Source organism: Falco cherrug, chromosome 4 (assembly GCF_023634085.1).
Source record: "Falco cherrug isolate bFalChe1 chromosome 4, bFalChe1.pri, whole genome shotgun sequence".
NCBI lineage: Eukaryota > Metazoa > Chordata > Aves > Falconiformes > Falconidae > Falco > Falco cherrug.
This window is the reverse complement of record NC_073700.1, coordinates 62,891,996-62,918,922: the sequence shown is the minus strand read 5'-3', so window position 1 is coordinate 62,918,922 and position 26,927 is coordinate 62,891,996. Positions and strand designations below refer to the sequence as shown.

The window sequence follows — 26,927 nt, the reverse complement described above, 5'->3', positions numbered from 1 at the left end:
CTTTCCCTGGGAATAATAAGCAACGCAATTAGTGAACTAGCTACTTAGTGTGTGGCTGGGGAAGACAGCAGCGGCATTTCTGTATTTCTGGAAGCAGTGTTCAGTGTCCACATGGTCTAAAACAGAAAAGGGGGAAAACAAGGAGGGGGGGGGGGGGGGGGGGCGCAAAAAAGAAAACCAGAAAAGGCTTGCAATCCAGCCTGCAGCCTCCCTTCTTGCAAGCTGCCCCTCCGGCTTCTCCCAGGCAGGCGGCAGGATGCTGTCGGTCCCTGCGGGGCCGTTCTCCCTCGCGTTCTCCCGGGTGCCGGGCACAGCCGGCCGCCCAGGGGGAGCGGGGCTGGGGGGCGAGGGCTGGCGGAGCTGATGTCAGAGCAGGGCGGCGGGAGCTATTGGGCTGCGGGAGACTTTGCAGCAGCAAATCCGCCCCCCTCGCCTCCCCCCACCACCCTCCACCCCCCACCCCCGCACCGTTGGCTTCAAAGCGGCCGGTGCCCAGCAACTCGCAGCGGTGCAAAAAGTGGGCGCGGGGCCGGCAGAGCCGCCCCCGGGCATCGCCCCGGCCGGGCCCGGCACGTCGGGGCGGAGGCGCGACCCCTCGCCGTGAGCGCTGGGCAGCGCCGAGCAGCCGGCCCTACCCACCGCGCTATAAAAGCCGCCTCCAGAAAGAGGAGAAACTCCGCGGGAGGAAAACATCTCGCTGCCGTGCCGTGCCGCTGAAGTACGGGCATGACATCCGTCCTGGGCAGCAGCAGGGCGTCGGGAGGGCCGAGCGGGCAGCTGAAATGCAAGTCCAAGAGAAGGAGGAGGAGGAGATCAAAGAGGAAAGGTAAGGGAATTTTCACCTTTGGCTTTTTTTTTCTCCCGCTCTCTGCCGGTCTCCCGCACGACACCGGCTGCTCCTGTTTTTATTGTCTGGGCATGGCGCACCGGCACCGGCCCTGCCGCTGCCCCGACGGCCGGTGCGGGGCGGGCGGCGCCTTCCCCGCTGCGCCACCGGCGGGGTCCGGCCGGAGACCGGAGGGGCCGCGGCTCTGCCCCGCAGGCGGGTCCTCTCCGCCCCCTCCCCTCCGTTTGGGGCTGAGGCCGAACCCCCGCGGGGGTGCCGGCGGGCGGGGGCTCGGTGGGCTCTGTCCGGGGCAGCGCGGCGGAGCCGTCCGGGGATTCCGCGGCCCCGGCCCCCGCCGCGCCCGCCGGCCGGGCCCCTGGCAGGGCAGAGCCCCCCGGGGCAGCGCGCAGCCCGGCCGGCGGGCCGCCCCCCGCAGCTATCTCTTCTTGTCTTTTTGTAGATCAGGTCTACCGAGTTCGGCTGTCTCGGTGCTGTCCCCCTTCCCGGAGCGACCTTCCTTAGGAAGGCGCTACTTGCCCTAAGCACGGAAAGTGAAGCTACAGGGTGTCATTGCGAACGGGGACTGTGCCCTGGATAAAGGCTCCTCTCAAGGCTGTCCTGTTTCCCCTCCCGTAGAAGGGATGACACACTACTGCCGGGTTTTTGACGTTTTGCCTGCAAAAGCTGAAGTTAACAGGCTGTGAACACTTTAAAGTGAAATAAAGGGACAGGAGAAGCAGGGTGCCGAGGGTGCCCAGCCGCAAGGCGCTTCATTGCGGAGGCGCCAACTCCAGGTGCTTCCCTAAGCAGTAAATAGCGTCTAAGCTGGAATTGTCATCATTGTGCGGGACTAACACAAGTTTTAGCTAGCTGGTCAACTCGGGCTGAATATGCTATATCTTCTGCTGATTTTAGAAAACCTGATTGTAGGTGCCATTAGCTAAGTGTCTTTTAATTTTTGATTACGGTAAAGCCGGTAGGCGCAGTAGTTGGTAACTTTTTAGAAAGGTGTCAGAGCAGCCTTTGTCTAGTAGCTGGTCAAATGCTCCATGCTAGACTGTCTCATTGGACTGTCACTGTTCTAACTTTCATCTCTGAACTCTCTCCATTCAAAATCACAGTAACAAACGGTGACCTGGCCACACGTGAAAACAGCCATGCAGATATATCAGGACTTCGAGTAGGGGTGTAACCTTGACTGTTACTCTGTGTCTTTAGCAGACACCTGGTCTCTGTTACTCTCTGTTACAGAATTGATTTAAAACACTTAAGTGAAGAGACACTTTCTGTACTCGGTCTCTTTAAATCTACTTGTGCTGAAGTTGTGCTCTGCAGACTTCTTTATGCTGTATTTAATCTAGCAAAACTACTTTTTTAGGGACATGCAAACTTAGTCTAGCTTTAGCGTCCCTGCACTTGGCCAAGAGGAAAGAGTAACCCATTAACCGATGCAATGGAGAAAAACTGCTTTGTTGTACATCATAAGTGTTAATTTTGTTTCTAAAAAGCAGAAAAAAGTGAGTCTTTCAATAAGACTTTTCTGATGTGTCCTTTGTTGCTCTATGTTTTGCCAAAATAAGTTGGAAATTGAATGTCTTTAAAAACCCACAAAAACTTCCTAAACAATAACTTGGTAGATGGCAGCTATTTGCAGAATACACAGCTGGAGGTTGATGGCATTCTGGAAGGTGCCTGGCTGACCAATATCAATAAGAATGCACTTGAAAGGCTCATTTTTTTTTTATTTTATTCCTCCAAATGTGGTACTGCAGCCACTTTCCAAATAATGTAGTTGGTTAGTACACTAATTATGGGGAACAATGCTTGTGTTCTTGTGATTTTGATTTTATGTCATCACAGTATATATTCATAAAAATACACATTCCTGTAAATTTGTGCAGGCAAAAAAATGCATGTAACTTCAGGCATGCCCAGTATAAAACCTGTTGGATTTTACTATTATGCTAGTTTATTTACTGATCATCTATTTCTGTGTCTTTTTTTGGTGGTGTCTAAAGCAAAGGTGTTGTTTAAAAAACTGACTATCCTGGAGACTGGTCAAGAAAATGTTTATTAGGCTCATAAATTACTATGCCTTTATAAGAATGAATATGGGCTCTACTATTTTGCAGGTTTGATCTGTTTAATAGATTGTGAAAAATCCTTGTAGCGAATTACACCAAAGACACTTGCCTTTAACTATTCTCCAGCACATATTTTGTTGTTTATAGCAAGAATACTTTTAGTAGATGCTTTAAAGTCTGTAATTACACACATATATTTACACACACAGAGATACCTATGGACCCATGTAGCCAAAAAATAAATAAATCACTGTAGACTTAAATTTAAACTGAGCATTAATCAGAGCAAGGAAATGAAATTATCTGTCACTTCCCCACTCCTTCAGAAGATGGACTCAAGAAATTACTTATACAACTTAATATATTTTATTACACGTTACATATGAACTATGCTTAAAATAAGGTTGAGACATTGCCTGATAGAATATCTAGGAATGTGTAGCAGTAGAAGTAAATATTATTCTCTATTTAATAGCGTCATTTTTCCTCTTCTGATTTTCTTTCTGTGTTTTCAGTCATATTTTTGTCCTGGTTAGTGTGAATTATAAATTAGTGTGTCTGGCTATAACACTTTACTCCATTTCTTTTGCACCTGAATATTTGGTTTTAGGAGTTTCCTGGGGGCAGAAAGCAAGTTCAAGTAAGGAAAGCAAACAGTGTTCTCTGAATAGTGGAATTTCCCTGTGCATTTAGGCTAAAAAACAATAAAAATTTGCTGAAAGAGAGAGAGAATTTCCATATATGCAAACTGAACACTGAAAAGTGTAGGACACTGAGTGTGATTCCAGTGTACAATAACATTGTCCAATAATTAATTTGCATGCATCTTATTTTTGCGCTTGTGAAATCCAGCAACCCTTTCAGTATAAAGATCCTGCCTTGAAGACTGAACGTTGAATGTCCATGCAATGAATATCACATTGCAAACATAGATTTCATTCAGTTTCACACTACACTCACAAAGTGTGTTAAAAAGCTAAAATGTGAATATTCATAACCATTTATTAAATTAGTATAGGTAGGAATATTTTCATTGTCTTTTAGAAAATAAGTATGTTAACTCCCAGTGGGAAGTAAAAATCTTAGTTTCTCAAAGACTTAATGAAAAATAAATATGGATGCTTGCCAGATTGTCTGCATAGTAATTGTGTGTAAAAGCATTAATAAGTATTTTATGTTTTTCTCTGTTTAATCTGCGTGTATAAAATGAGTAGATGTTAGAAAACTATGCCTAATGATTTAGAGAAATCCATTGAAAATTTTTAGGCTTTATAAAAAGTTACTGTATTTGTGGGTTCTTGTTGTGTTTCATCCAGGGCTCTCGAGTATGACAAAGCACTGGCAGAATTCAGCACAGTGGCCTCGGCACGATTTGTGCAGATTTTATAGCCTGTGGTATAGATTTTGAAAAGGAGGCTTGTTTTCTGAGATAAATGATTACAAGCAGACCAAACAAAAGCAGAGTTGCCTTTTAGTGATAATACTAAAAAGGCCACACTTCAGCAGCCTCCGGCAACTTCTTAGAAATCAACATATAGAAAGTTAGTGTGAAATGGGTGATTGGAGGTATGCCCCTTCTGGGTTATTTTACACTATAAGACAACAAATAAGCCACCTTATTTGTAATGACATTTTATAGAGCTAGCAATTAAAGTTAATTACTGGAAACGGGAGGGAATATGGTATCCCTGATGTGGTGGAAAGCATGGCTGAGGTTGCTGCTGGTACAATAGGACATGAAACAAAAGTTGACAGAATAAACTAAATAAAGGCAGCAAGCGGGTGAGAGAGGCAAAGTGATTGTGAAATGAAATTCCATGAAAAATTAATGAAATAGAAAGATTGTGCTGAGAACGGAGGGAGGAAACCAGCTTGGTTCTTCATCATCCTGCAATGCCAAAGTAATAAATGAGCGTGTTTCATCTTGGCGAGGTTCAGGGACACAACTCCTTCCCCACAACAGGATTGCGCCGTGCTTCAGGATGTGTTCCGCTTATCTCAACCCCTGACAGCTCGAGAGGAAGGGACTGGATTTAGTGATAAAATTAAATTGATTAAACCTTTATCCATCATTTAATTTGGTACCTTTCTTTTTTTCTTTTCTTTTTTACTGTTACCTCCAATTTCCAGTGATCCATGTAATGACAGCAATTTGAGATAGCATCAAGGACATTAGCTACAATGACTGAACTTAAATTTAGAATAAAAATATGGGATTCATGAGTCCATATCTAAATAGCAAGTGATTGGGTTATAGCAGAGTTGTATCTACCTAGCAACAGCACGTAAGTGTGAGGACAATAAAATGGTGCATTTTACTTTCAGAGGGAATAAAATATATCAACTTTTATCTCAAAATATTAATTATGTAAGTATAAAACCCACTGATATAAATATTGACCATCTCTTACATGAGCAAGGACTTATATAGCCATTTTTGCCTTTTTGAACACAGAAATTAAGTCAGATATTTTGCTTTTTTCAGAGGTGATGCAGAAGTGTATAAAGCTAGTGGCAAAGTATCATACTGTTGGAAATTGCTTCATATTGCTTAAAATTTTGTAGCTTCTCCTTGGTGATTTGGGTAGGGAAATTCTCCCATATGGTGAGAGCTTTGCTTACAAATTCCAGTTTAAGTGGTATTAATGGAGTTTTCAAAAGATTTAACGGCATCTCTTTTGAAGGGATACCCTACAAATGGGAAACACTGCACTAAAAATTAAAGATCAGATGAAACTGCCTTATGAAATATTGAAGTAACCAAAGGTCTGCGCAAACTGTTTTCTTAGGTTCCTTTAATGCACTTTAGGTTAGCAAGTTGCATTAAAAATGCCAACATTAAAATGTCTGTCTGATCTCTGTTAATTGTACTACTTTTGAATTACTGCTGGCCAATATTATATATGTTTTGCAAGTAGTAATGAACCTGAATTGATCCCTGTGTTTACAGCTAACTATCTCTACAACCTTTCAGGCAGTTTACCGTTTTTTCCATGTAAACTATTAGTTATCCAGACAAAAAAAGCTGATACACATCAGTAGATAAAACATTCTCAAGGCATCTGTGATGAACTTGATGTTTTCTGTGTAAAACAGCTCATTTTGCTTGCGAATTATTGAAGTTCCAGTAGTAAAACGAAGTGCTTACCTTTCTGCTCTAGCCGACCTTTGTTCCCAGCTATATGAATTTGAAACGAAGCAGCGAACCCAGAGGAGTTTTAACAGCATATTGTGATATATAATATATTAAAAAGACTGCTTTCTTAACTGGTGGAAGCAGCTTGTCAACCCATACTAATAGGCAACCCTCTCAGAGTCATAAAATAATCAAATTTAATGCTATAACAGAAAGCATTAAATGGATGGTGTTATCACCTTTCAGTCAGTCTAGAATTTCTTACTACGTATGATAGGTTTGAAATATGAAGGTGTATGTTTGGGTTCTGAATTAACAATACCCACTTTGAACTAAGGACTGGACATCGCCATGGATGGTTTAATGAAAATCTCTGTTAAATAAAGCGTGATAACAGGGGAAGCACAGAGCAGGGCAGAGTGCGTGAAGAGCAGCGTGGCTAATATTGAAGATATTACAGTGTCGTTAATGAATTAAAGGTTTATTTTCACTGGGTATATTCTGTTTCATTCTGGCTTTACTCGCTCCAAAAGGAATACTAGAAATAGTGAGGATTCAGAAACATATGGCAATATGGGATTAGAGATGTGTAAAATTTCAGTAGAAGAAAATTGTTAAGATTTATATTGTTACTTTGGGGATAAGAAAGAAAACAGTAGAATTATATTAAAGAAGGAAAGATTTTTAAGAAGGTAAACGGGCTACTCTGATTTATTTCGGATTCTTTTATTCACAAAAACAGGGGCCTTTAAGGAAACAGAATTTCAGCATGTTTAATAGGAGTGAAAGGACTTTTTCTGTTGATACAGTGTGTAGCTGGCCTGGGAAATACATTCATTCAAGCTATGGAAAAACAGAACTTATGTGTGCATAGGGAGTTGAGTTATTTGATTAGCTCAGCTGAGACTAACGTTAGAAAGTTTGCTGCTCGCTTCAGTGGATGTAGGCTTGGGCTTTAGGTAGGATACATTAAGAAGGATTTGGGTTTTTTAATATGAGATATGAATCCTCTTTTTCAGGAAAATATCTGATTTCTGACTCACTTGGATTACATGGGAAGGTGATTTGTAGGCAGTTTAATCGCTCCTGTTCACTGTGAGGCTTGTTGTACTCTCCTGTTGTCACAGCTGAAGCTGTAGCACGGCAGTTCAGGAGGTGCCTCTCTGCTTGGCTTCGCGGCAGTGGTAATGTGCATCCCTCCGCCCGTGTGCCTCCCAAAACCGGGAACACAGCTGTCAGGAAGGCAGGCGCATTTCCTTGGAATATTCCTGATGGCTTTTTAAGTCGCCTTCCTCTCTGTTCCCACTCAACGCCCTGCATGATGTATGTAAAAAGAGACTGAAGTTGAGACTGATTCCCAGTCTCTTACTTTGATGCTGTAGTGAGGTTAGGAGGATAACGGCCTGTTTCTTATTCCCTTGCAAAAAGAAACAAAAGAGTGGCATAAAAGGGGGTACAGACAAACTTTAAAAATGCAATGATTTGTTAAGCAGAAAAAAAGCAGTTACTGGCATGACTGCTTGTGCATCATCATCAGATGAATATTGTGTAGTAGGAGATTACCCCTGCAAACCAATAGTCTGTCTTTGTGAAAGTCTTCCTGCTGGGTGAGGTTTTGGTCCCAGTGCTGTACCAACTATTGAATCTGATTTTGGAGGTGTGCCACTTGCGAGTGCTGTTTCTGAAACCTGCAGTACGTTCTGGTGGCGTTTTATGTGCAGTTCAGGACTGAGGAATGGGCAGTAAGTAGATCTCAGCAAAATACTTCATGTTAAAGTGTGATATTCCCCCCCCCCCCCCCTTTTTACATTATCTTTGTTCCTTATAAGAGAAATGGTGCTCAAAATTATTAGCAGAGTCACCTTTCTCTAACTGCTAATGAAACATCAGCATGAAGAGTCAAAGCTGCTGGGAGGAGTGGGGAGAAATAAGTACAAATTGACAGATATTTTACCTCCATCTCCATAGAAGAAAACTTACACACAACTAATTTTATGCAATTGCCCGCTTCTTGCCACTTCTCAGAGACTGTGACTATTTAAGGAATAAATAGTGGGGTTTAACAAATGCAAAATGACAGCTTTCAAGCCAATTCTAATAATGTATTACCTTTGCATAAGGCCTGCTGCTGCTGCCCCTACTCCCAGTAAAACTGAAATTGAAACTTCCCAGCATGAGTCAGGGTGGCAGAACTATGCTCCTATATACATGTGCCTGTGCCTTAATATATATGTACATATATATATTTTTGTATGGAATATAAACTTTTGCTTCACTTGTCTAGTAGTATTAAATGAATGACTACAATAAACTCCAAGTTACATTAGACAAAGGGTCTTTAAGCCTGTAGAGTCCAAAAAATATTTACATAAGGGATTTTTGTATTGAAGTATTTTTAGAGATGTAAAAAAATACGTTTGTATAATTTGTGTGTTTATACACATCCATCTGTATGTGTTGTATAAACTTGTGATTTTAAAAATATGTGTATAAACATTCTCATAATATTTGTGTATGATCTTCCTCTAAGTAATACTGATGGTCTTACAGACAAATCACAGGACAGAACTGCACAAGGACTATAACATTGTTTTTTTTAGAGTGAGGAAAAAAAAAACCAAATGAAAGAAACTTCTTATAAGTGAGATTTTAAAAGGGTGGTTCTATATTCTATATTTGTAGGTATGTTTTTTGAGTAACTAAGTAATTCAGAATGCTGAAGACAGATGCTTATGTCAGGAAGCACCTGAACCTTTACCAGAGAGGTGGATTTGGGCTTAAGTTTCTTTGTGTGCTGATCTTTCTCCAGCTGAATCTTATGGAAGAACTGACATAACTGGGAGCAGAAGCCAACCCTGAGCTTGTGCTCTGTATTACACCCATGCCAGCAGCCCTGCCACAAACCGCCAGGCAAAATGCCTATGGATTCTTGAACAATATTTAACTGAAATTAGCTTTCATTAGCTGATTTCCAGGTTGTAATTTTGCTCCCTCATGCCAATGGTGAATTGCTATTTGCATGTCAGTATGAAGGGTGATTTGGGGAGTCAAGGGGCAGAGCCGCAGTGGTCTGTCTTTCTTCCATTGTTGAGCAGCGCAGATGGTAATTAAATTGGAGCTCAGCTCTTGCTGCTCCTAGATTTAGGAGTTTAAAAGAAACCATACAAAAAAGGGAATGTTTTCTAGTATCACTGACAGCAGTCTCCTCCAGCTGCAACTGCTCCAAAGATTATTGATTGATCTGTGTTTATAATTTATTTATGCTAAAGCATCTGATGTGTGTCTGTAAAATCTGTTTCTAAAATAAAGATACTTGACTCGTTTTCAGTTCATGTTTATAATGGCCAGTTTTTACAGCTGTGTGACAGAGGTTTGCTTTACCTGGTGCTGTGCCCACAAGGAGCACTTTTTGTGCCTTCTGCTAGAATCCATAAGCACAAGTCATTCGATCCTTTTTTTTTTTTTTTTTTTTTAAGAAAAAGAAAAAAGTTTCACTGCAAATCCTTTAGATTTCATACACAGAAAGAAGAGGGAATATACAGTACTCAAGCATAAATGTGAAGCATTTTGGTTCTGCCAGCACAAGCCAAAAGCTAGCCTTTCTAGGTTAACTCATATGCTGCCAATAATACTTTTAAAATGAGACTTTATTTCTGCATTTGTTTTGCTAAAAAAAAAAAACAACTGAAGAATTTTGGAATCTTTGCATGGTATAATACAAGGTGTGAAATGTAAGGTAAAAACAGGCAGTGAGATACTAACAGTGCCAGTTACCAGAAGATGGTTATTAGGTGTCAAAAAAAAAAATGTACACTGGTTTTGATTAGTCAGAAATGAAACTGCCTTTTTCAGTTTAGAAATGTGATTAGTAATAGAAGTAGTTTAACAGAACACTGCTTTATAGATCAGTTAGCTCAGGCACATCTTTAGGCAGGTGATACATTCTGCTTAAATGAGGTAAGAAACCATAGACAAAGAAGTTTTGGCAGATTTTCCTGAAGGCTACCAGTGAATTCCTTATTAAATTTATACTTTCATGATGTAATGCACATTGGACTATTTTCCCTGCCAGTGATGAAGATCATCCTTTTTAGATAATTCCAACTCACCCCAGCCAGCAAGGACTCTTATTGCCCAGAGTTAATAAAAATGCATCAGTGTAATCAGACTAGGTAGATGCTCAAAGTATTTATGGAAAGTCATTATTAACTCTTACAGACAGAGAGAGGCCACATTCCCCCTGTTTACAGAGAGGGAAACTGAGTCAGGGCAGTTAATCGTTTGCAGAGTTAATTAGCAAGAGGTACGACTTCAGGAGGCAGCAGCTCCCGTTCCAAGTATCAAAAGGAACTGTTTCTCGTTCTTACCCATCTTTTCTGTCTTTGCATCACATCGCTTAGGTCTATCATTGCAAAATACTCGTGTGACATGGCAGGTCCCTGGGAGCACCGCTCATTTCAGGGCGGACGGTGTGCCAGGCTGCATGCAGGCAGCCAGCACTCGCAGGCAGAAGCAGGTATAATCCCTGCCTGCAAGGCAGCCTGCTACAGTTGTTTGCAAAACAGTTCTGCCTGGTGGTGTTTGAAAAAGGGCTTTTTATTTACTTATCTATTTCGTGTGTAAACAAATGCATGGGATCAGATTCTTCTTTGGTGTTAAATCACTTTTGCTCTTCAGTTCCTGGAGACCTTTGATTTCTGCCATGAATGGCTTGTTATACATGCTGAGGGCAAGATTTCTGTGGATCCGAGGTTATATTTAAAAGGAAACTTTCTTCAATATTAGCAGCACATTGCTGACATGTGTGTAGAATAACTCTGTTTTTATAACATGCATTAATGCCTTCAGATGTTACGAGAATTTGCTTATGGAATTGATTCAAACTGTTACAGATTTTTTTTAAAAAAATGAGGATTCTCCTTTTAAATGAATCAATTTTAGTAGGATTAGATCGTATCTATATTTCATAACTTTCCATTAAAAATCTTAGTTACAGTGCCTACATTTGTGCCTTGCCTGTAGTTCATCAATTTTGTATATGCACGTGCTTCTTGGAAGACCAGCCGACTATTCCACTTTAGCTGAAACTACTGTAAATTGACTGTACTCTTTAACCATAAAATAATCTGACTAGAATGTGGCAGAGAATTCTAAGATGAAAAAAAGAACCAAGCCCTGGTTTCTAAGTCCAGGAAAGAAATTCTAAAATTTAAAAACAATTTAAAAAATTCTGTTCCCTATACTTTAATTTTGCCTCAGAAAACTCTAAGTCCTCATCTTAGAGTCTCCAAAATTAACTTAAAGCAAGAAGTAACAAATTACATGCTGCTTTGGGTCTTGTAGAGAGCTGTTTTAACGGGAGTATGAATTAAACAATATAGAAGCTGTCTCAATCTATTGTTAATGATTAAAAAGATAACCGCAAAGGCTCCAAAAAGCCAGTTGGTCTTAAAATAAAACATCATGTATGTAACACGGAAAATCCATGTGTTTATCACATATTTGCACTTTTTAAATTTGTTTCTTTCTTTACCAAAACACCCTTCTCTTTCTTCCCCTTGTTACTATCTTAAACCCATTGTTTGTATCCTCACCTACTAAAGCAGTTGTTATTCATACAAATTATGAAAATGAAAGTATATGTGAGATTGCTATCTGGATAAGACCAATAATATATCATTGAAGGTCTTTGAGGTAACGTATGGCCTTAGAACAGCAAAACCACTTGTTCGGTCTTTCTATTGCTGCTCAGAAAAACAGTAAATAATAAGTAACAAGATCTGCATACAAATATGCAAATGTTTCAATTTTTTGTGGAATCAGAAACTGAATAAGAAGTTCTCTTTTCCAAAAAACTGTCTACATATAAAAATTCTTTAATGCACTTACTTGCCAGCATGTATTTCTTAGGGCTCGTTCTGTTTTAGCACGTCTAAACGTATCTTCCTGCCACATTCTGAGCTGAATAGATGTTTCGCTGACACTGGCATGTAAAGCTAGTTTCTGCGCTGTTTAGGCAGAAATAGGAGACAGCAAAAAGTAGTGGTAAGGGGCTGAGACTATTACTATAATGGCCATTATCGCAAAAGCAATGTGTGCTTCATATGCAGGCAGTTGGATGAATAGAATGGTTTCTTAATCTTGGTTAATCTTGTTTTCAGGTAATTTTCCTTTTGTTGGTTTGCCCCATGCTATATTGTTTCAAATGCTGGCGTCGGGCACATACCTGTCTGCAGATGCAATCATGCACAGACCTCATACAGACAATTGACTGAATTTCCATCTGTCATTTCCCCGGGCTCCAGCAGGTATCAGTGAGTTTGTGCATTGTAGAAGAGATGATGATGACTCACTGAAACCCACATGGCAAAAAGAGACTTCTCAGTGATTGTCAGCACAAGCTTTGCATAGAGATGAAGTACAGGTGGGCAGGCACGCTAGAGGAGATGAGATGCTCGCAGCACATCTGTGGCCAAAAGCATGGCTTAAGCACAGCAACAATGCAGCTCCCTGCCCAAATGCTGGAAACTGGTTTCTATCAGCCCTTTCTAGCAGACAGCTTGTCTTTGCCGAATGTTGACAACATATTACATAAATTTCCCTGCAACAGCTTGTTCCAGAAACTTTCCCCAGTAATGTAGATTAAGTTAGAATTCTGTTTTGACTGCTGTAATGCATATTCATTAGATAAAAGCCCAGACAATTACTGTTATAGTTTCACTAGCAGGTGGAGCATGTTTTAGGATTTGATGGGCATAGGATTTGCTGGAATAATCTCAGAGAAATTTAGGGGATTATTTATGTGAATGGGGGGGTTGTATGAAAAGTGAGAATGTAAGCAGATTTGAAGGTGATTTCATTATGGTTTTATATTAGTTTGCTTTTACTATTTTAAATCTAGAATAAGTTCATACTTTGAACAAATGAAGTCTCTTAGGGCAAGTAACGAACCACACAAATAAAAGCTACCTAAGTAATATAGTTTAAAATTGTGTAGATAGTAAACAGCGGTATTTCTAAAGGAATAAAACTTTATTGCGTTCATTTCCCAAAACTCGAAAAAAAATATTTTCTCTTTTCACTTGTATAATGTTCACTTTCAACCATTACGTACATTAAAGTTGTAGATTAATTTTTGTTGAGTAGGCAATATTACAGAAAATATGCATGCATCACCATTGCTGAGAATTTGTGAACAAAAGCACCATTTATTTGTTTATTTCCACTAGAAAAGAGGAAAAGGTTGAGAGCAGAATCGAGACTAAGAGAATAGGAGCCCGATCTTGTGCTGTTACATGGGAATCTTTCTTTTTCAGGTGCACCAGCCCCTGCTGCTTATGGGACCTTCATCTCATAGGTCATCCTCACATGTGAGGTCATGTTGTCTTCAGTGGAGATTGACCTTGGCAGTAATTTTTATAGGGGTTATGGTCATGCTAACTGGCATATCAGTAGTAGTTCACTGCCAAATTAGAGTTTCAAAAAGAAAACAAGGAAGATAAAATTGCATGCTCAGGAAAGCACTTTATTTTGTCCCTGCAACACAGCATCAGAATTTCACATTAAAGGAGTTTTAAAAATATACTTGCATAGCACAGAAGTTATCAGTCTAGACTCCCCATCTGTTGAACGCCTCGTAAGTAAGAATCAGTAGCAGTTCAGTATCTGGTTTAAACAGAAATCATAATGTAAAAATGCTAATAATTTCTCTACGCTGTTTTGTTAGTAATGGAACTTCAAAGCTATGAATGCATATGTTTATATTCAATTTCTATTTATATACTTAAACACAGTCACTCTAGTACTATGCATATTAATGTGCCAATATGTGCTCCAGCAACGCGTATATTAACGGGTATGCATATTTATATAAAGGGCTGAACTCACTGGAAGTTTTGTCTTAGGCTTCATAAGAAGCTTGGCTCAAACCCTGATTTTTTTAATAAACATTGGGCAAATTTTCCAGGAATGGATTTAGATCATAACATTGTCTTTTTGTTGTAGCTGTTTTTTGATTCTTAAGCACAAGTTTTTTACAAGCTGCATCGTTTTCACCAGCTTGTGTAGAGATATTTCTCTGTTGACAGAGCTGCTTCCATACTCCCTTTGCCATCCTCTTTTGTCTTTCTTGTTTAAGTGTGTTTTAATCATGTTTTGTAATCCCCTATGCTGTTATAACTGATTAATTAGCAAACCTTCAGTTTCAGGCTCTGAATTTTTCTCTTAGGCTCAGACCATTTATAATCTTAGCTGAAAAGACAAAATTGAACATCTGCCTTGTAATTCATCTCTTTGCATCTTGTACCCATCGTGATTATTGTTTGTTTTTTATTAAGGGTGAAATGTTACACTCTGTGTTATCTGGGCTCTTCGCCTGAAAATAAATCCATGCTGATGGGCTACAGGGAAATGGTGAAAGTCAAGGAGTCCACAACTTGCATTCTTTTATAGAAATTTTGGACCTCAGATGTCCATTTTTTCAAGAATCAACTTAGAGAAACTGTGGCTGGGAAAAGATAATGATAGAGATGAATTGTTTGTTTCAGAACTTTAATCAGTTTATATTTTCAAAATTTTCTTTGCAAAGGTGAGAGATAGAAACGTACATTTATTTGTATATTTATGAAAAGTAAATCAGAATTTCATTCAATCATAGGATGCCAGAACCTATGGTTTTCAGAAAATCACATTACAAGACCTGCAGCTGTACCAACTGCTGGTGGCAGTGAAGGGACCATGCTTCTTCAGAAGTTCAGGTCTGAGCTTCCCTCAGCTCCTTGTCAAGATTTCCACATGAAGCCTGTTTTCTCAGATCTTCTGCAGGGAGCATTTTTTCTCTGCTGCACTTGCTGTGCATTTTTGCCAGAACCAACCAATTCCCCTAAAAATAAGTCCATTCACCACCACCCCCCTTTCCCCCCCCTTCCCCCCCCCCCCCCCCCCCGCCCCCAAATGCCAGCCCCAAGCTGGCATTTTTGCCAGAACCAACCAATTCCCCTAAAAATAAGACCATTCACCACCCCCCCAACCCCCCCATGTGTCTTGGTATAGCCAGGATTGACATTTCAAGGGATTGAAGGGGGATTGTGTATCCATTTGCCATTACCTATTTACAGCTGGAAATCATGGGCTGGCAAACTTCCTCTCCCCCCTCACAGCGTGAAGGAATAGTGGAAGAGAAATTCTGCCAAGATGTTGTACATTTGTCAGGACAGCTAGAAAAGTGGCACATACAGTTATTTCTTTGCTTATCCAACCTTCTCTCCTAGTCACAGTCTCAAGCAACAGGCAGCAGCACAGAGAGGACTTCTTTACCCAAAAGTAAGGGGGTGTCTCCAAGTGTCACATAATTTATGCAGAAGTTGCTTGTTTCTCCTGATACCCACATGAACTTAGTCATCCGAAGGACCCTGTTCTCTTTGGCGTGAACTGGGCCAAAGTGGGGTATTAAGGCTCTTCCGTATATAATGTCTTACATTGGTTAAAGGCCTGATGGTGGTAACCAGCTGCTGGGGTTTCTTGCAAATACGCATTTCTGTTATTCATGCAATGTGAGCCTTTCAAAATCTTTGAGAGCTCCCAATGCTTCCCAACAGGGTTACTGCAGGTTTTGGAACAATACTGTAAAATAATATAGTTATAAATATTTTCATTATGGAAATAAAAGAGGAAAGAAAACAGCTAATGTAAAAAAAAAATCAACTGATTTTTGTATTTCTTTCACAAATCTGTGCTATCTTTGTAGATACTAGATTAAAAAATAATTGCAAATATGAATAAGAAATAACATGTGCAGAAAACTTCATTTCAGCTAGAATTAGCAATGTGAAGTGCCTTTCTGAGGCTGTGATTCCAGTCTGCCAGTTTTCCAGAGTGCACAGAGCAAGTGTGTCTGTGACTAACGGAGCCCGTGAAGCATTTTGAAACAGTCTCTAGTGCTCACTTCGTTCTCCAGGAAGAACTAATTTTAAATGTTGCAGGCCTTTCAGGAGGTACAGCATCTTCCTCTCAACTGCCTCTTTTTTTCTCTTTGGTTTGTTTTTTTGGTGGTGTGTTGTTTTTTGTTTTTTTTTTAAAGAGATCTCATCTCTTGCAGATGTTTATTCACTTACAGCCTCCTATTGTCCAGCTGCACTGTTCTCTTCTCGGCCTCCCCTCAGCTGCTGTCTTTGGAGAGCAATGTTCAGCAAGGAGCAGCTGGCTCTGATGCTACTTGGTTAGGCTGAATTCTGGGGCAAGAGAGTGTTTCTTTAGAAGAAGCAATGTCTCAAGGGTTGATGGGGCTTAGGGGAGATGCGAGACCCCACCTATAACAACGTGTCCTCCACCGGGAGAGCTGATGTGAGGCTCGCACGCAAGGCACACATCTGTGTTGCCTCTGCATGTGTGTTCCATAGCGCTGTTTTAGGAAGTCCATGAACCCTGTGTGTGTCTGTCCAGATGCAGGTCAGGGACTTCTGTCTGGTGTGTGTGAGTGAGCTGCTGAAATTTTGGGGTCACAGGATGGTCCAAATAGCAGCCAGCTCTGCTGGATGTGCTCACATGAACCTGTGAGAGGTTTGTTACTAGGGAGACACACAGCCGTGTTTCTTATGTCTGCTGGTGGCATGGTGGGAGCACAGTGGCCTGTTGGCTCCCCCAGCCCCTTCAGCAAGGAAGACGTGTCTTACCTGACTGTTATCTGGGGTCTGGGGGCAGGTTCACACACTTGCAAAATGAATTTCTGCTAAATGAAGTTCTTTTCTGAAACTGGCAAAGCTGAAACTTCAAATTATCTCCTCCTTTATTACTAGGACATATTTTTAGGCCCTAATTCATGTCTCATGTGAGCACAGTCCTCCCACTCCTATGTTGGGAGTACTGAACCGGAGGCTGAGGGCTGCGTGTTACATTTTCTAGGAATAGATGCTACCCAAGATTTTGAATATTTACATTCTTTAACTTGAAACAAAAAAATCTGCCCAGTGGTTTTAGTCCTGCATATGGTTTTAAAATCGTGAAAAATCAAAGCATGAACTGCTATCCTTTGTTTTCTTGTTGCTCAATCCTCATTTTTATTTTGGTTGCGTGGAAGGGGATCTTTGCTTAGTTAGTTTGCATCTAGCTGCTGCAAATGGCAAAAAAAAAGTAGAATATATGCCCGATTCCTATTAAAATATTTTGGATGTCTCCTGTTTTCTGCACTCTCCTCTTGAGCTGCAATACCACAGCCATGGCCCCCCATGAGTGCCTGGAGCCATTTATGCCCTGCTGGGTTCGGTGGGCAGCGTGAGGGCAAATCCAGCAGCACACTTGTGTCCCCTTCCTGCCGGCGCACTGCAACCAGTGTTTAGGGAGGTAAACTCTGCTAAAAATTCCCTCCTGGGAGCCCTAACGTGCAGCAAGGGCAGCCTCTGGTCTTCAGAGGAGGCTCCGGCTGCTGTTGTCAGGTGGCAGTGAGAGGATCTTACAGAGGGGGCTTGGCCCCACCGCAGCCTGGCCAGACGCGGTGGCTCAGCACACTGGTGAGCTGTGGGAGCTGTGGCTGCAATGGCACAGCCCCTGCCCTGCTGCGCAGCCCCCCGCCCAGCGCCCCTGCGGACATGGGCCTGGAGGTAGCTGCATCAGCGCCAGTGGCTGTGAAGCAAGGGACTCCACTCATTAAAAAACCCTGCTGGTACGTGATTTAGCAAGCTACCGAGCTAGATGATGAGCTCCAAAGAGGACGGGGGTTTATTTATTCTGCAAAGGCAGCCACAGCCCCCATAAGCACTGGCCCTGCAGGGGGAGGCAGCCAGGGCCGGTGGGCCAGGCCCTGCCCTCCCTGCGGGCGCACGCTTGTGCCCATGTTATTCCTCTGCTGTTGGACATCCCTGTCCTCCACCGCCTGGTTATGGTGTTCATGCTGTGCTGACACAGGGTGGCCCTGCAGCCTGCATCCCATGGAGCTGCTCTCAGGCACACAGGCTTTCCGTAGGATGCCCGCAAGCCCAGGTACTGCAGGAATTCGCATCAGAGTAACCATGGTCTCCTAAGGCAGGGTGCTCGGATCCTGAATGTTGTCTGGGGCCATGGTGCTCATACCATTCCAAGGAGCAGAGAAACAAGGTTTTATCAACAAGGGAGGGTGGCAGGAGGGCTGTCTTGGTGCCTCTGTGTTTGGAAGGGGAGACAAGTCAAGAAGGCTCTGGGTACTGCCACTCCACAAACAAATTATAAAATATATATGTTTCGCTACAGAACAGGGATGGAGTGATACATCAGATAAAACCTAAAGTCAGTATTTTATTTTTAAAAATAATAAAGTCTCTTGTTCTGCCGGCATACTTCACAGACTAATATGATCTACCCAATAACTACTGTCTTGAAAAAGAAAAGAAAAAAAGTAAAACCAGTGTATAGAACCTGGGAAAGGTATGCTTCATACCTTTACATAAATCAGGCAAAAATAAATGAGACATTTAGAAAATGCAAATCAAATCTGTTCTTTGTTTTAATCTGTTATTATAGGAGCTTGCAATGGTGGGATTAGAAAATGATCACTGAAAAATATTATTGGTGTACTGAATTTCAAGTCACTGAGGACTCTTTCATTTAAAAAAAACCATCAGCAAAAGGCTATATCAATATATGAATGGAGAGGAATCAGATATTTCTGTTACTGCAAAAAATTAATAACATAAGTCATTAGCATTAGTGCAACTTGCTTCTCTTTCTAATTTACAGCCACAGATCTAGATTAACTGTAAAATATTCCAGGGTTTAGGACACACTGTCCTCTATTGAATGCTTAGCCTGGAAAGGTTATTAACATTGAATGGGGACTGTTCTCTCAGGAGAGCTGCAGATAAAATGACCAGGGAAAGAAATAGCACAACTTCTTAAATTAGCATAATTAGTAATTATCTCTTAATAGCCCCACTTGGCTTTGGAGACTTGGCACTTGAAATTCCGCTTAAAGTTCAGTGAGGAAAAACAAATTTCACGCTGAAATGTCTCAATAACACAGCTGAGCTGCTGAGGTAATCGTCTGGTTTAGGTAAAGGGAAGGAGATGAACATATGGATAGGGAAGATCTCTCCTGCTTTCCTGTAAGCTCTCTGTTTATGTTTGCATATGTAAAGCACTCGAGGCTTAATGGTACAATTCCACTTTCTCTGGCGGCCAGGGGAGGGCAGGAGGATGAGTGGGACTTTTCTGTCTTCTTTAGTGGAGAGAAATAGATGAAGATAATAAACTGAAATGAGGAAATCCCATTCATTTTCCACTAGAATAGTGTAATTCCTTTTGCCATTCTAGCTGAAATAAAAACCCCGGAGACAAACAAGCCAAGCAGTGTATAGAAACAGGAGCCTTTATCCTAGCCAGTGGCAGAACTAAAACCTTCTCAAATGGGGATGGTTCTCTAACAATTAATTCAAGGTAAAATCAGATAAATAAGGACAGGGAGCGTGGTAACCCTAATTTCTTTCTTTCTATGGCAAGAAAACAGATGGCGCTCTTAAGATGCTTTTGGCTGGGAAAGAACAAAAGTGGAAGATAAATATTTACCAATTTTACATGCCTAAAGCCCAGCCTTCTTTATCCTCAGGCTGAAATCAATTTATCAGTCCTTCCTGATCAAAACAAGCCCTTGTTATTAAGAAAGCATGTTTTGATTTACATGTTGCACAGCTGAGTGGAAGCTTTCCACTGGGAAACACTTACACATTTACATATACAACTGATAAGCCTTCCTAAACTAGTTTGAAATAGGAAAAGAAGTTTAACTCTAACCTCTTTGGCAGGCAAGGAAATTCATGTTGGGTGCCAAAGCATCAGTAATGGATTTATTGAGGTGATAGTTTGTTTTTTTGTTTTGCTTGTTTTCTTTTTGTTTTCTTTTGGTGTATATATACACACACACACACACACACACACATATATATATATATGCACATATATTTTTTTTAAGTGCCAGACTGCCATATCTTGAAGGTGCAGAGAGTTGAGGGTGCAGTGGTTCATGCCATACATGACCCCTCCTGAGGTAGGGTCAGCTGCCCTGTAGAAGAGGTACTTTTTGTTCCACCAGCAGAGCGAAGGACCCCTTTGCTGCAGGGAAATAACTTTTGGTGCCATGTCAAAGCACAAAATAGGAAAGATGAAGATAAACTAGTCAGAAGAGGTTGACAGCTGTTATAAAACTGATCGGCTGACACATTCATGGCCAGAGGAGGAAAAGGTTTGGCTTAGAAACTCTAATTAAGGCTGGCCAAGGTCCATTAGCTCATCTTCACTAGTAGCTTCGCAGCCTCACACCCTATGTATCACCCTTATTATACAGGTTCTAGGTGATAAATGTGATTAAGCAAGCTGCTATGCTGTGTTTCCAAGGCCCAGCCTCTGAAAGCAATTCAAATTCTTCTATCAACCAGCAAAATCCATTTCAAAATTCAGAAAGAGCATGAAGGCAAAGAGGGAGAAGGGAGAACAGAAATGGAAGCAGATCAAAAGGGATGAAATGACATTTGAGAGGTATGGAAATGAGGAGAATATTGAGACTGAATTAATTACAAAAAATCCTAAAAGATGCAGAAATCCAGCAAGTCTGATGTAAATATTTGCGTATTGATAAAAAACAGGGAGATGGGGCAAACTGAAACAAATGCATTTCTCCTTGTTCCCCACCACTCAGTCCTACTCCCAAATGAACACTTGACAAATAAATTAAACTCAAGCACTAACAGTGGAGAGAGTGCAGAAAAATACTCAGATGGACACCTGAGATATCTCCTGATAGGCTGCACGTGGGCAGCTGCTGAGAAGAAAATGCTACAAAAGAAAAATGCCCGCTCCTTGACAAGCCTCTTTGTTGAGTGATTGATATGTTTCTCCTTTCCTCTTTCCCTGTAACATTGGGAATGTGAGCTGTTGCTTTGAGGTCAGAACTATTAAAAAATAATAATCTGTGAATACTAGCTTGACTTTTTTTTTTCAGTGCATATATATGGAGGCAGCGGGTTGATTTTTCTTCGTACCTTAGACTGGGTTTTTTAGAGTAGATTTTTCAGAACAAGTCTTTGTCATTTTGCTCTTAAGTTTCATCTTAAGAAATACAGGAGAACCGGTTGGGTAGTTGCACACACATCTTGTTTGCTTGCAAAGTTCATTGGAAAGATGATCACAATTGTTAAATTCAGGAACCCTGACTTTGATTTTTGACTCTGCTGCTGGTTTTTTTTGTGACTGTGGCAACTTGCTTGCCTCCCCTCTTCATAGAGTCCATGAGGGCAGACAGAATACGTTCATCACTATTATTTATAATCTCTTTGCACTGTGAGACCTTTAGAGAACACAAATTATGTCTGAAATGACGTGGTCTTGATCTAATTTGGGACTTCTTGGTTACTATTGTAAAAGTAATAGCAATGTAACTAATTAGCATTAAGTTTTATTTCTAGGCATGGAGGAGGCTGAGTGTATAATCTGCAGGTGAAATTCCAAAGGCTACTTTTTTGACATTTGATCTTGTCTGACAGTGATTAATCATTTTGCTTAATTGTGCGATGCTTGGAAAACCTTAGTGACGTGCAAAAGGCATTTCTGTTCTGTTAAAACCAGTGCTAGAGAAGAGTACTCGGCAGTTCAGTCAGGATTGGATCTTTAAAACTGGACAGAGCAAGGAAGAGAAGAAACGCACAAAATTACCTGAGTAGAAAAATGCCTGAGGATAATTCATTCTCTTAAAAAATGCCATTGGGTTATATCAGCTTCATAGGTAGCATTTAATTGTGTCAAGCTGATCATCTGCCACCTTGTTCCATTTTTTCTTTCCTTTTCCAATTTTTGGAACCACCAATTTTGACTATTTCTTGAATTGCTGGTAATTCAGAACAGGGGGTGAATAAGAACATCCTGTGTATTATATTTGTGTTGCTTTCAAACAGAGTTAAGCATAACCTACATATCTAGATCATGGTAAGGAAATATCAATAATTTTAAGTGGAAGAGTAAATTGGACAACCTAACAGACCTATAAGGTCTATTCTCCTTCATTTAATGGAAGTAGGTCAATGTAGGTTTTATGCTGTTCACATTAGTGTCATTCATTTTAGCTTTTCTAATAAAAGCTAATGGCTAGTTAAAGGATTATTGGAACAGAATATCAGAAAAGAAATCAGAAAAAGATAAATGGGTAAAGAAACGTAACAGAAAGGAAAGCCCTAAATCATTGGAATGTTCCTATAAAATTTGTTAAATAACATCAACTAACTCTCTGGTTCTGAAACTCCTATTTGCACCATGACTAAAGTACAAATGAACTGGAACATGAGAAAAAAGATATCTTGTGTACTTCTTTGGCTTCAGATCAATTCTTTAACACTCAGGAGGTGCTAACAATGGGCTTTACAAAATCCTGCCGTAATTCCCATTTAAGTCTAAGAGTGGTTATTAGATATTTGAGACTACCAGGATCTGGCTCTATCCTGTGTGGTTCTGCTTTAGCTATGAAGAACTTGCTGGTTTAGCTCCTACTCATTTTGACAGCCAGGTGCCTGCCTGAGGGAATGATCAGTGGCACAAGGAATGCTGGGTCATAATTATAAAATAAAGATAGGGAGAATCTTGTCCTGTCTGCTGTTACTAGCACAAGGAAGATTTATTGAAAAAAATCAAAGGGCAAATCAAAGGAGTATATAAACTTATATACAAATGCACACACAAAAATCCCATAGCAGTTTTTTTCATTTGCCTTCTACAGTTTTTGATAATATTGCAATTATTCTTGTCGTTAAGAAACTAGTACTTTAATATTTCTCATTCAGGGACTTGGAAAGTCATGAATGACAAGAGAAGGAATTTGGATTCTTTTTATTTGCTTTTCAGCTTTCGGTTAAGGCATAGACTATGCTTTCATATCTTTCCTGAAAGACTAGAAAGCTTTCAAAACTCTTCAGAAAGGGTGAAAAACTTGTTCAGCTTCACACAAAAAAGCATACAGATCTCCTTCATATCCTGCACTTCAAGTCACTGACTTTTTCTCAGTCTTTTCTTAATAATACTTGAAAGAAACCAATTTAACATGTGTACCTTAAACTAGTTCATGTTAAAGTGCATTTCTTGCGCTGAATTCTCATTATGGCACTTGGGGAACCGTTAATATTTAGTATGTTTGTCTTAGACTCCTGCCAGGGTACTGTGAATGGTTCCCCTCTTGGGCCACAAGCTCCATGCAGGCTGTGCCTTGTCCCTTCTCATAGTCTGGAATGGCTGTGGGATGTGGGAAGACTTTTGGCTGATGGTGTCGTCTTTGACTCTTCATTGCCCCACTTTCATTAGGCCACTCCAGCCCCCCAAAAAAACAGAAGAAGAAGAAAAGAAAAAAATCAGCACATCAGCGATAGTAAAACCCACTAACAAAACGGGTGAAGAGCATAAGGAAATTTTAGGTGGTTTAGATTCTTTACCTCAAAAAACTGTTTCAGGACATACCTTAGATTCAGTCTGAGCCCTTATGGACTTGGCATACCTTAGGCTTTGCTAAATTTTTTCCCAAACCAAGAGAAAAAAAATCCCGTTCTTTTACAATTGCCAGAGTCAAACAAATTTCCCATTGCATGCTGAGCTAAGGATATCTCTTCTTTGTCCCCAAGCAAAATACTCTAGTAGCAACTGGAAGCCTTATAATTAGGAGAAAGTGGGAGAAATTAGTTATTTCAGTAGGTCATACTCTAGTAAATGGAAAACTACAAAGCGCTCTGTGCTCCTCACACAGTTGTGAATTCAGTTGAGGTCCTCTAGGCTGCAAGACTGAGCATGTTTGCGTGGTTAGGAAACCAATGAAAACACTTTTCTTAGTTGCTGTGAAACAGCAAACCACAGGCAGATGTCAAGAAGAATGAGTGGTAAAATTTCCTCCAGGGCTGCTTTGTTTTGGAGTAAAACCAATCCCTAAGTAGCAGTCATCAGTGGCTGACCTAAGAGATGGTTCAAGATGCAATGCGCACTTTATATTAGGAAACATGGGAAATAGAAACAATGTTTTGCATTTTGGGAGATGGCAAAATTTTGGATGAACTAAAAGGTGAGTAGATAATTTTGTAAAACCATTGAAAAACAGTCTCTGGAGCAGTAAGAGTGCATTAGTTCCAATTAGTGGTATTGTAGAAGGTGTTTGAATTTATTTGACAATCGCTGAAGTCAATCATTTTAATTTTACCCCTCAGTATGACACTGTTTTAAAAATTCTTTGAATTCAGTTTTGAAAAGAAGTCCCAAGTGTTTGCTCTCACTTCTGAAGGAATTATTTTATTTTACACACACACACATATTGTAGTTTCAATTCTGTTTTTCTTTGTTTCTGAGAAGAAACTGAGAAGTTGATTGACCCTCAGATGACTTTTCTTAATCCAGTCTCTCAGCTTGGTGAGCCGTTCTGGAAAAAAACTAATATATATATATATATTTATATATATGATTTCAAGGAGATGCCAGTTTGCATCCTGGGCTCATCAAAAGCATTGTGGCCAGCAGGTTAAGCGGGGTGATTCTCACCTCTACTCTGCTCTCATGAGAATTGACCTGGAGTACTGCATTCAGCTCTGGGGCCCCAGCATAAGAAAGACATGGATTTGCTCGAGCAGGTCCAGAGGAGGGCCACCAAGATGATCAGAGGGCTGGAGCACCTCCCATGTGAGAACAGGCTGAGAGAGTTCGGATTGTTTAGCCTAGGGAAGGGAAAGCTCTGGGGAGACCTTATAGCAGCCTTCCAGTACCTAAAGGGGCCTGCAAGAAAGCTGGAAAGGGACTTTTTACAAGAGCATATAAGCAATAGGATGAGGGGGAATGGCTTTAAACTGAAAGAGTGTAGATTTAGATTAGATATTAGGAAGAAATTATTTACTATGAGGTTGGTGAGGCACTGGCACAGGCTGCTCAGAGAAGCTGTGGATGCCCCATCCCTGGCAGTGCTCAAGGCCAGGCTGGACGGGGCTTGGAGCAGCCTGGGCTAGTGGCAGGTGTCCCTGCCCATGGCAGGGGTGTTGGAACTAGGTGATCTTTAAGGTCCCTTCCAACACAAACCATTCTATGATTCAATCTATGATTCTATGTTTTGATACCACAGAGGTGCCATTTAGTGTACATCTTACCTATTAAGGTCTTGAAGGATACATAAAGTTGTATACTAACATTGCAACTTACTCCAGGTGAGCAGCTTGCAGATGAATTCCCTGTAGTCTGATGAGTCATGTGCAGCTTCGATTTCTGCAGTGCTGTCTGAACCATCTGTGGCCCAATGCACTTGTGCCTATGCAGCATAACTCCTAAGTTGTATATACCTAAGGTTAGTCAACAGTATTTTAAGTGTATATTTATCCTCATCCCTTTAGGGGTTTGATAATGAAATCGGTCCTTTGCTTTTCCCTGCCGTTCCCCCAGGCATCTGTGGTTATAGAAAGAATCCGGTGTCATGACAGAGATGAATTGTCATTGCATACTTAATTCTTAAATATAATGTTTATCTTTAACTCCCACTGACTCCAGATGGATTTGTATGAGACCTTATGAACTTTGAACTCCTAGACTTGCTGTACCCTCCTTAAAGAACAGGTGATCATGAAGCTTTTATTTTGGAAATAATAATTTAAAAAACTTGGGAGAGAGGATCAAAACCCAGAAGAACTCAGCCCAGATAATTACATTGAGATTTTATAACCAACAGGTTGCATCAGTCACAAAGAAATTAATCAGAAAAAGTAGCAGTTCAGCTTGCAGTGGCATGAGCTGCCAGTTTTCCTTCTGTCTCCCAATGAAGAGCGAGCTGAGATCTGCTTTAAATTCTGACGTCTGGTGAAGTGTAATGATGTATGATTCGGTACACAAGCTAGTACATTACACAACTAACTCTGCCATTTATGAGGCTCTCTAAATACAGAAAAGCAGATTTTTTAAGTAATGCAGTAAATAACAGAGTGGATATTTTGGTTCAAGGAAATGTATAAGCCTTGAGGCTGAATTCAGGCAAGGACATTTTTATGGGGATACAGATCCTGGATCATCAAGACCATATGCCTACCTGTCTGTAGTTTCTGTATTACCCAGTGATCATTACTGCTTGACATCTTGCAATAAATATTCATAATTGACTAGACATAATACAAGAAACAAACTGATCTCATTTAATTTAGCCAAAAAAACCCCCACCAAACCAATAATCTGAGCCGTCAGTTTCAAAACTTTCTTATACAACTGGTCTAGTGGAAGATGTCAGTGCCCGTGACAGTGGGGTTGGAACTAAATAATCATTAAGGTCCCTTCCAACCCAAACCATCTGTGATTCTATGATATGTAATTGTGGGTCTCTGTTGTTCAAATCAGTGGAAATTAGATGTGTCAGCATCACCAAACATCTTTAACTGTGAAATCTCAGTGAAAATAATTTCTTTGCTCATTCCTTGGCTGAAAGGAGAGTTTGGCCATTGATTTCAGGGGTGGAGCTTAAGTTCCCACAGCCCTGCATAAGACTTGCTGCGTTAGCTCAGAGCTGGGAGTTGGCCAGCCTTTTGCCTCCAGCAGCAATCAGCAGCAGACCCTTAGGAAGGGGCTAAGCACAGGACGGGCAATGTAGGAAATCTTCCTGTCCTGTATGTTTACATTGAGGAGGTTACGGGAATGCCAGAGCCAGAAGTTACATCGGCACAGCAGTGTTCAGTGGCCACTGGTGGGCATGAATGTGTCCCATCCTTTTGAACATGTGTAATTTAATAGATACATAGTCTTGCTTAAGCCAACAGGTTGACTGAAAGGTAGGTATTATGCAGTTGTTTGCTAGTTCCAGACTTTTCCTATCAATTACCTTTGATAAAGTTATAGTGATAACAATAGCATCTATAATTAACTGTTCAATTCTTTATTTACC

The 26,927-nt window shown here is 40.7% G+C and overlaps 1 protein-coding gene across 1 annotated transcript in view; it reads left to right on the top strand.

Moving 5' to 3' along the window:
- The first annotated feature begins 502 nt into the window (after window positions 1-502).
- ADARB2 (adenosine deaminase RNA specific B2 (inactive)) overlaps window positions 503-26,927 on the top strand; it is a 320,370-nt gene continuing 293,945 nt past the window's right edge. The window contains exon 1 of the mRNA XM_027809961.2: window positions 503-826. Coding sequence (XP_027665762.2) covers window positions 727-826 — 100 coding nt within the window. The 5' untranslated portion in view covers window positions 503-726. The remainder of the gene's footprint in view (window positions 827-26,927) is intronic.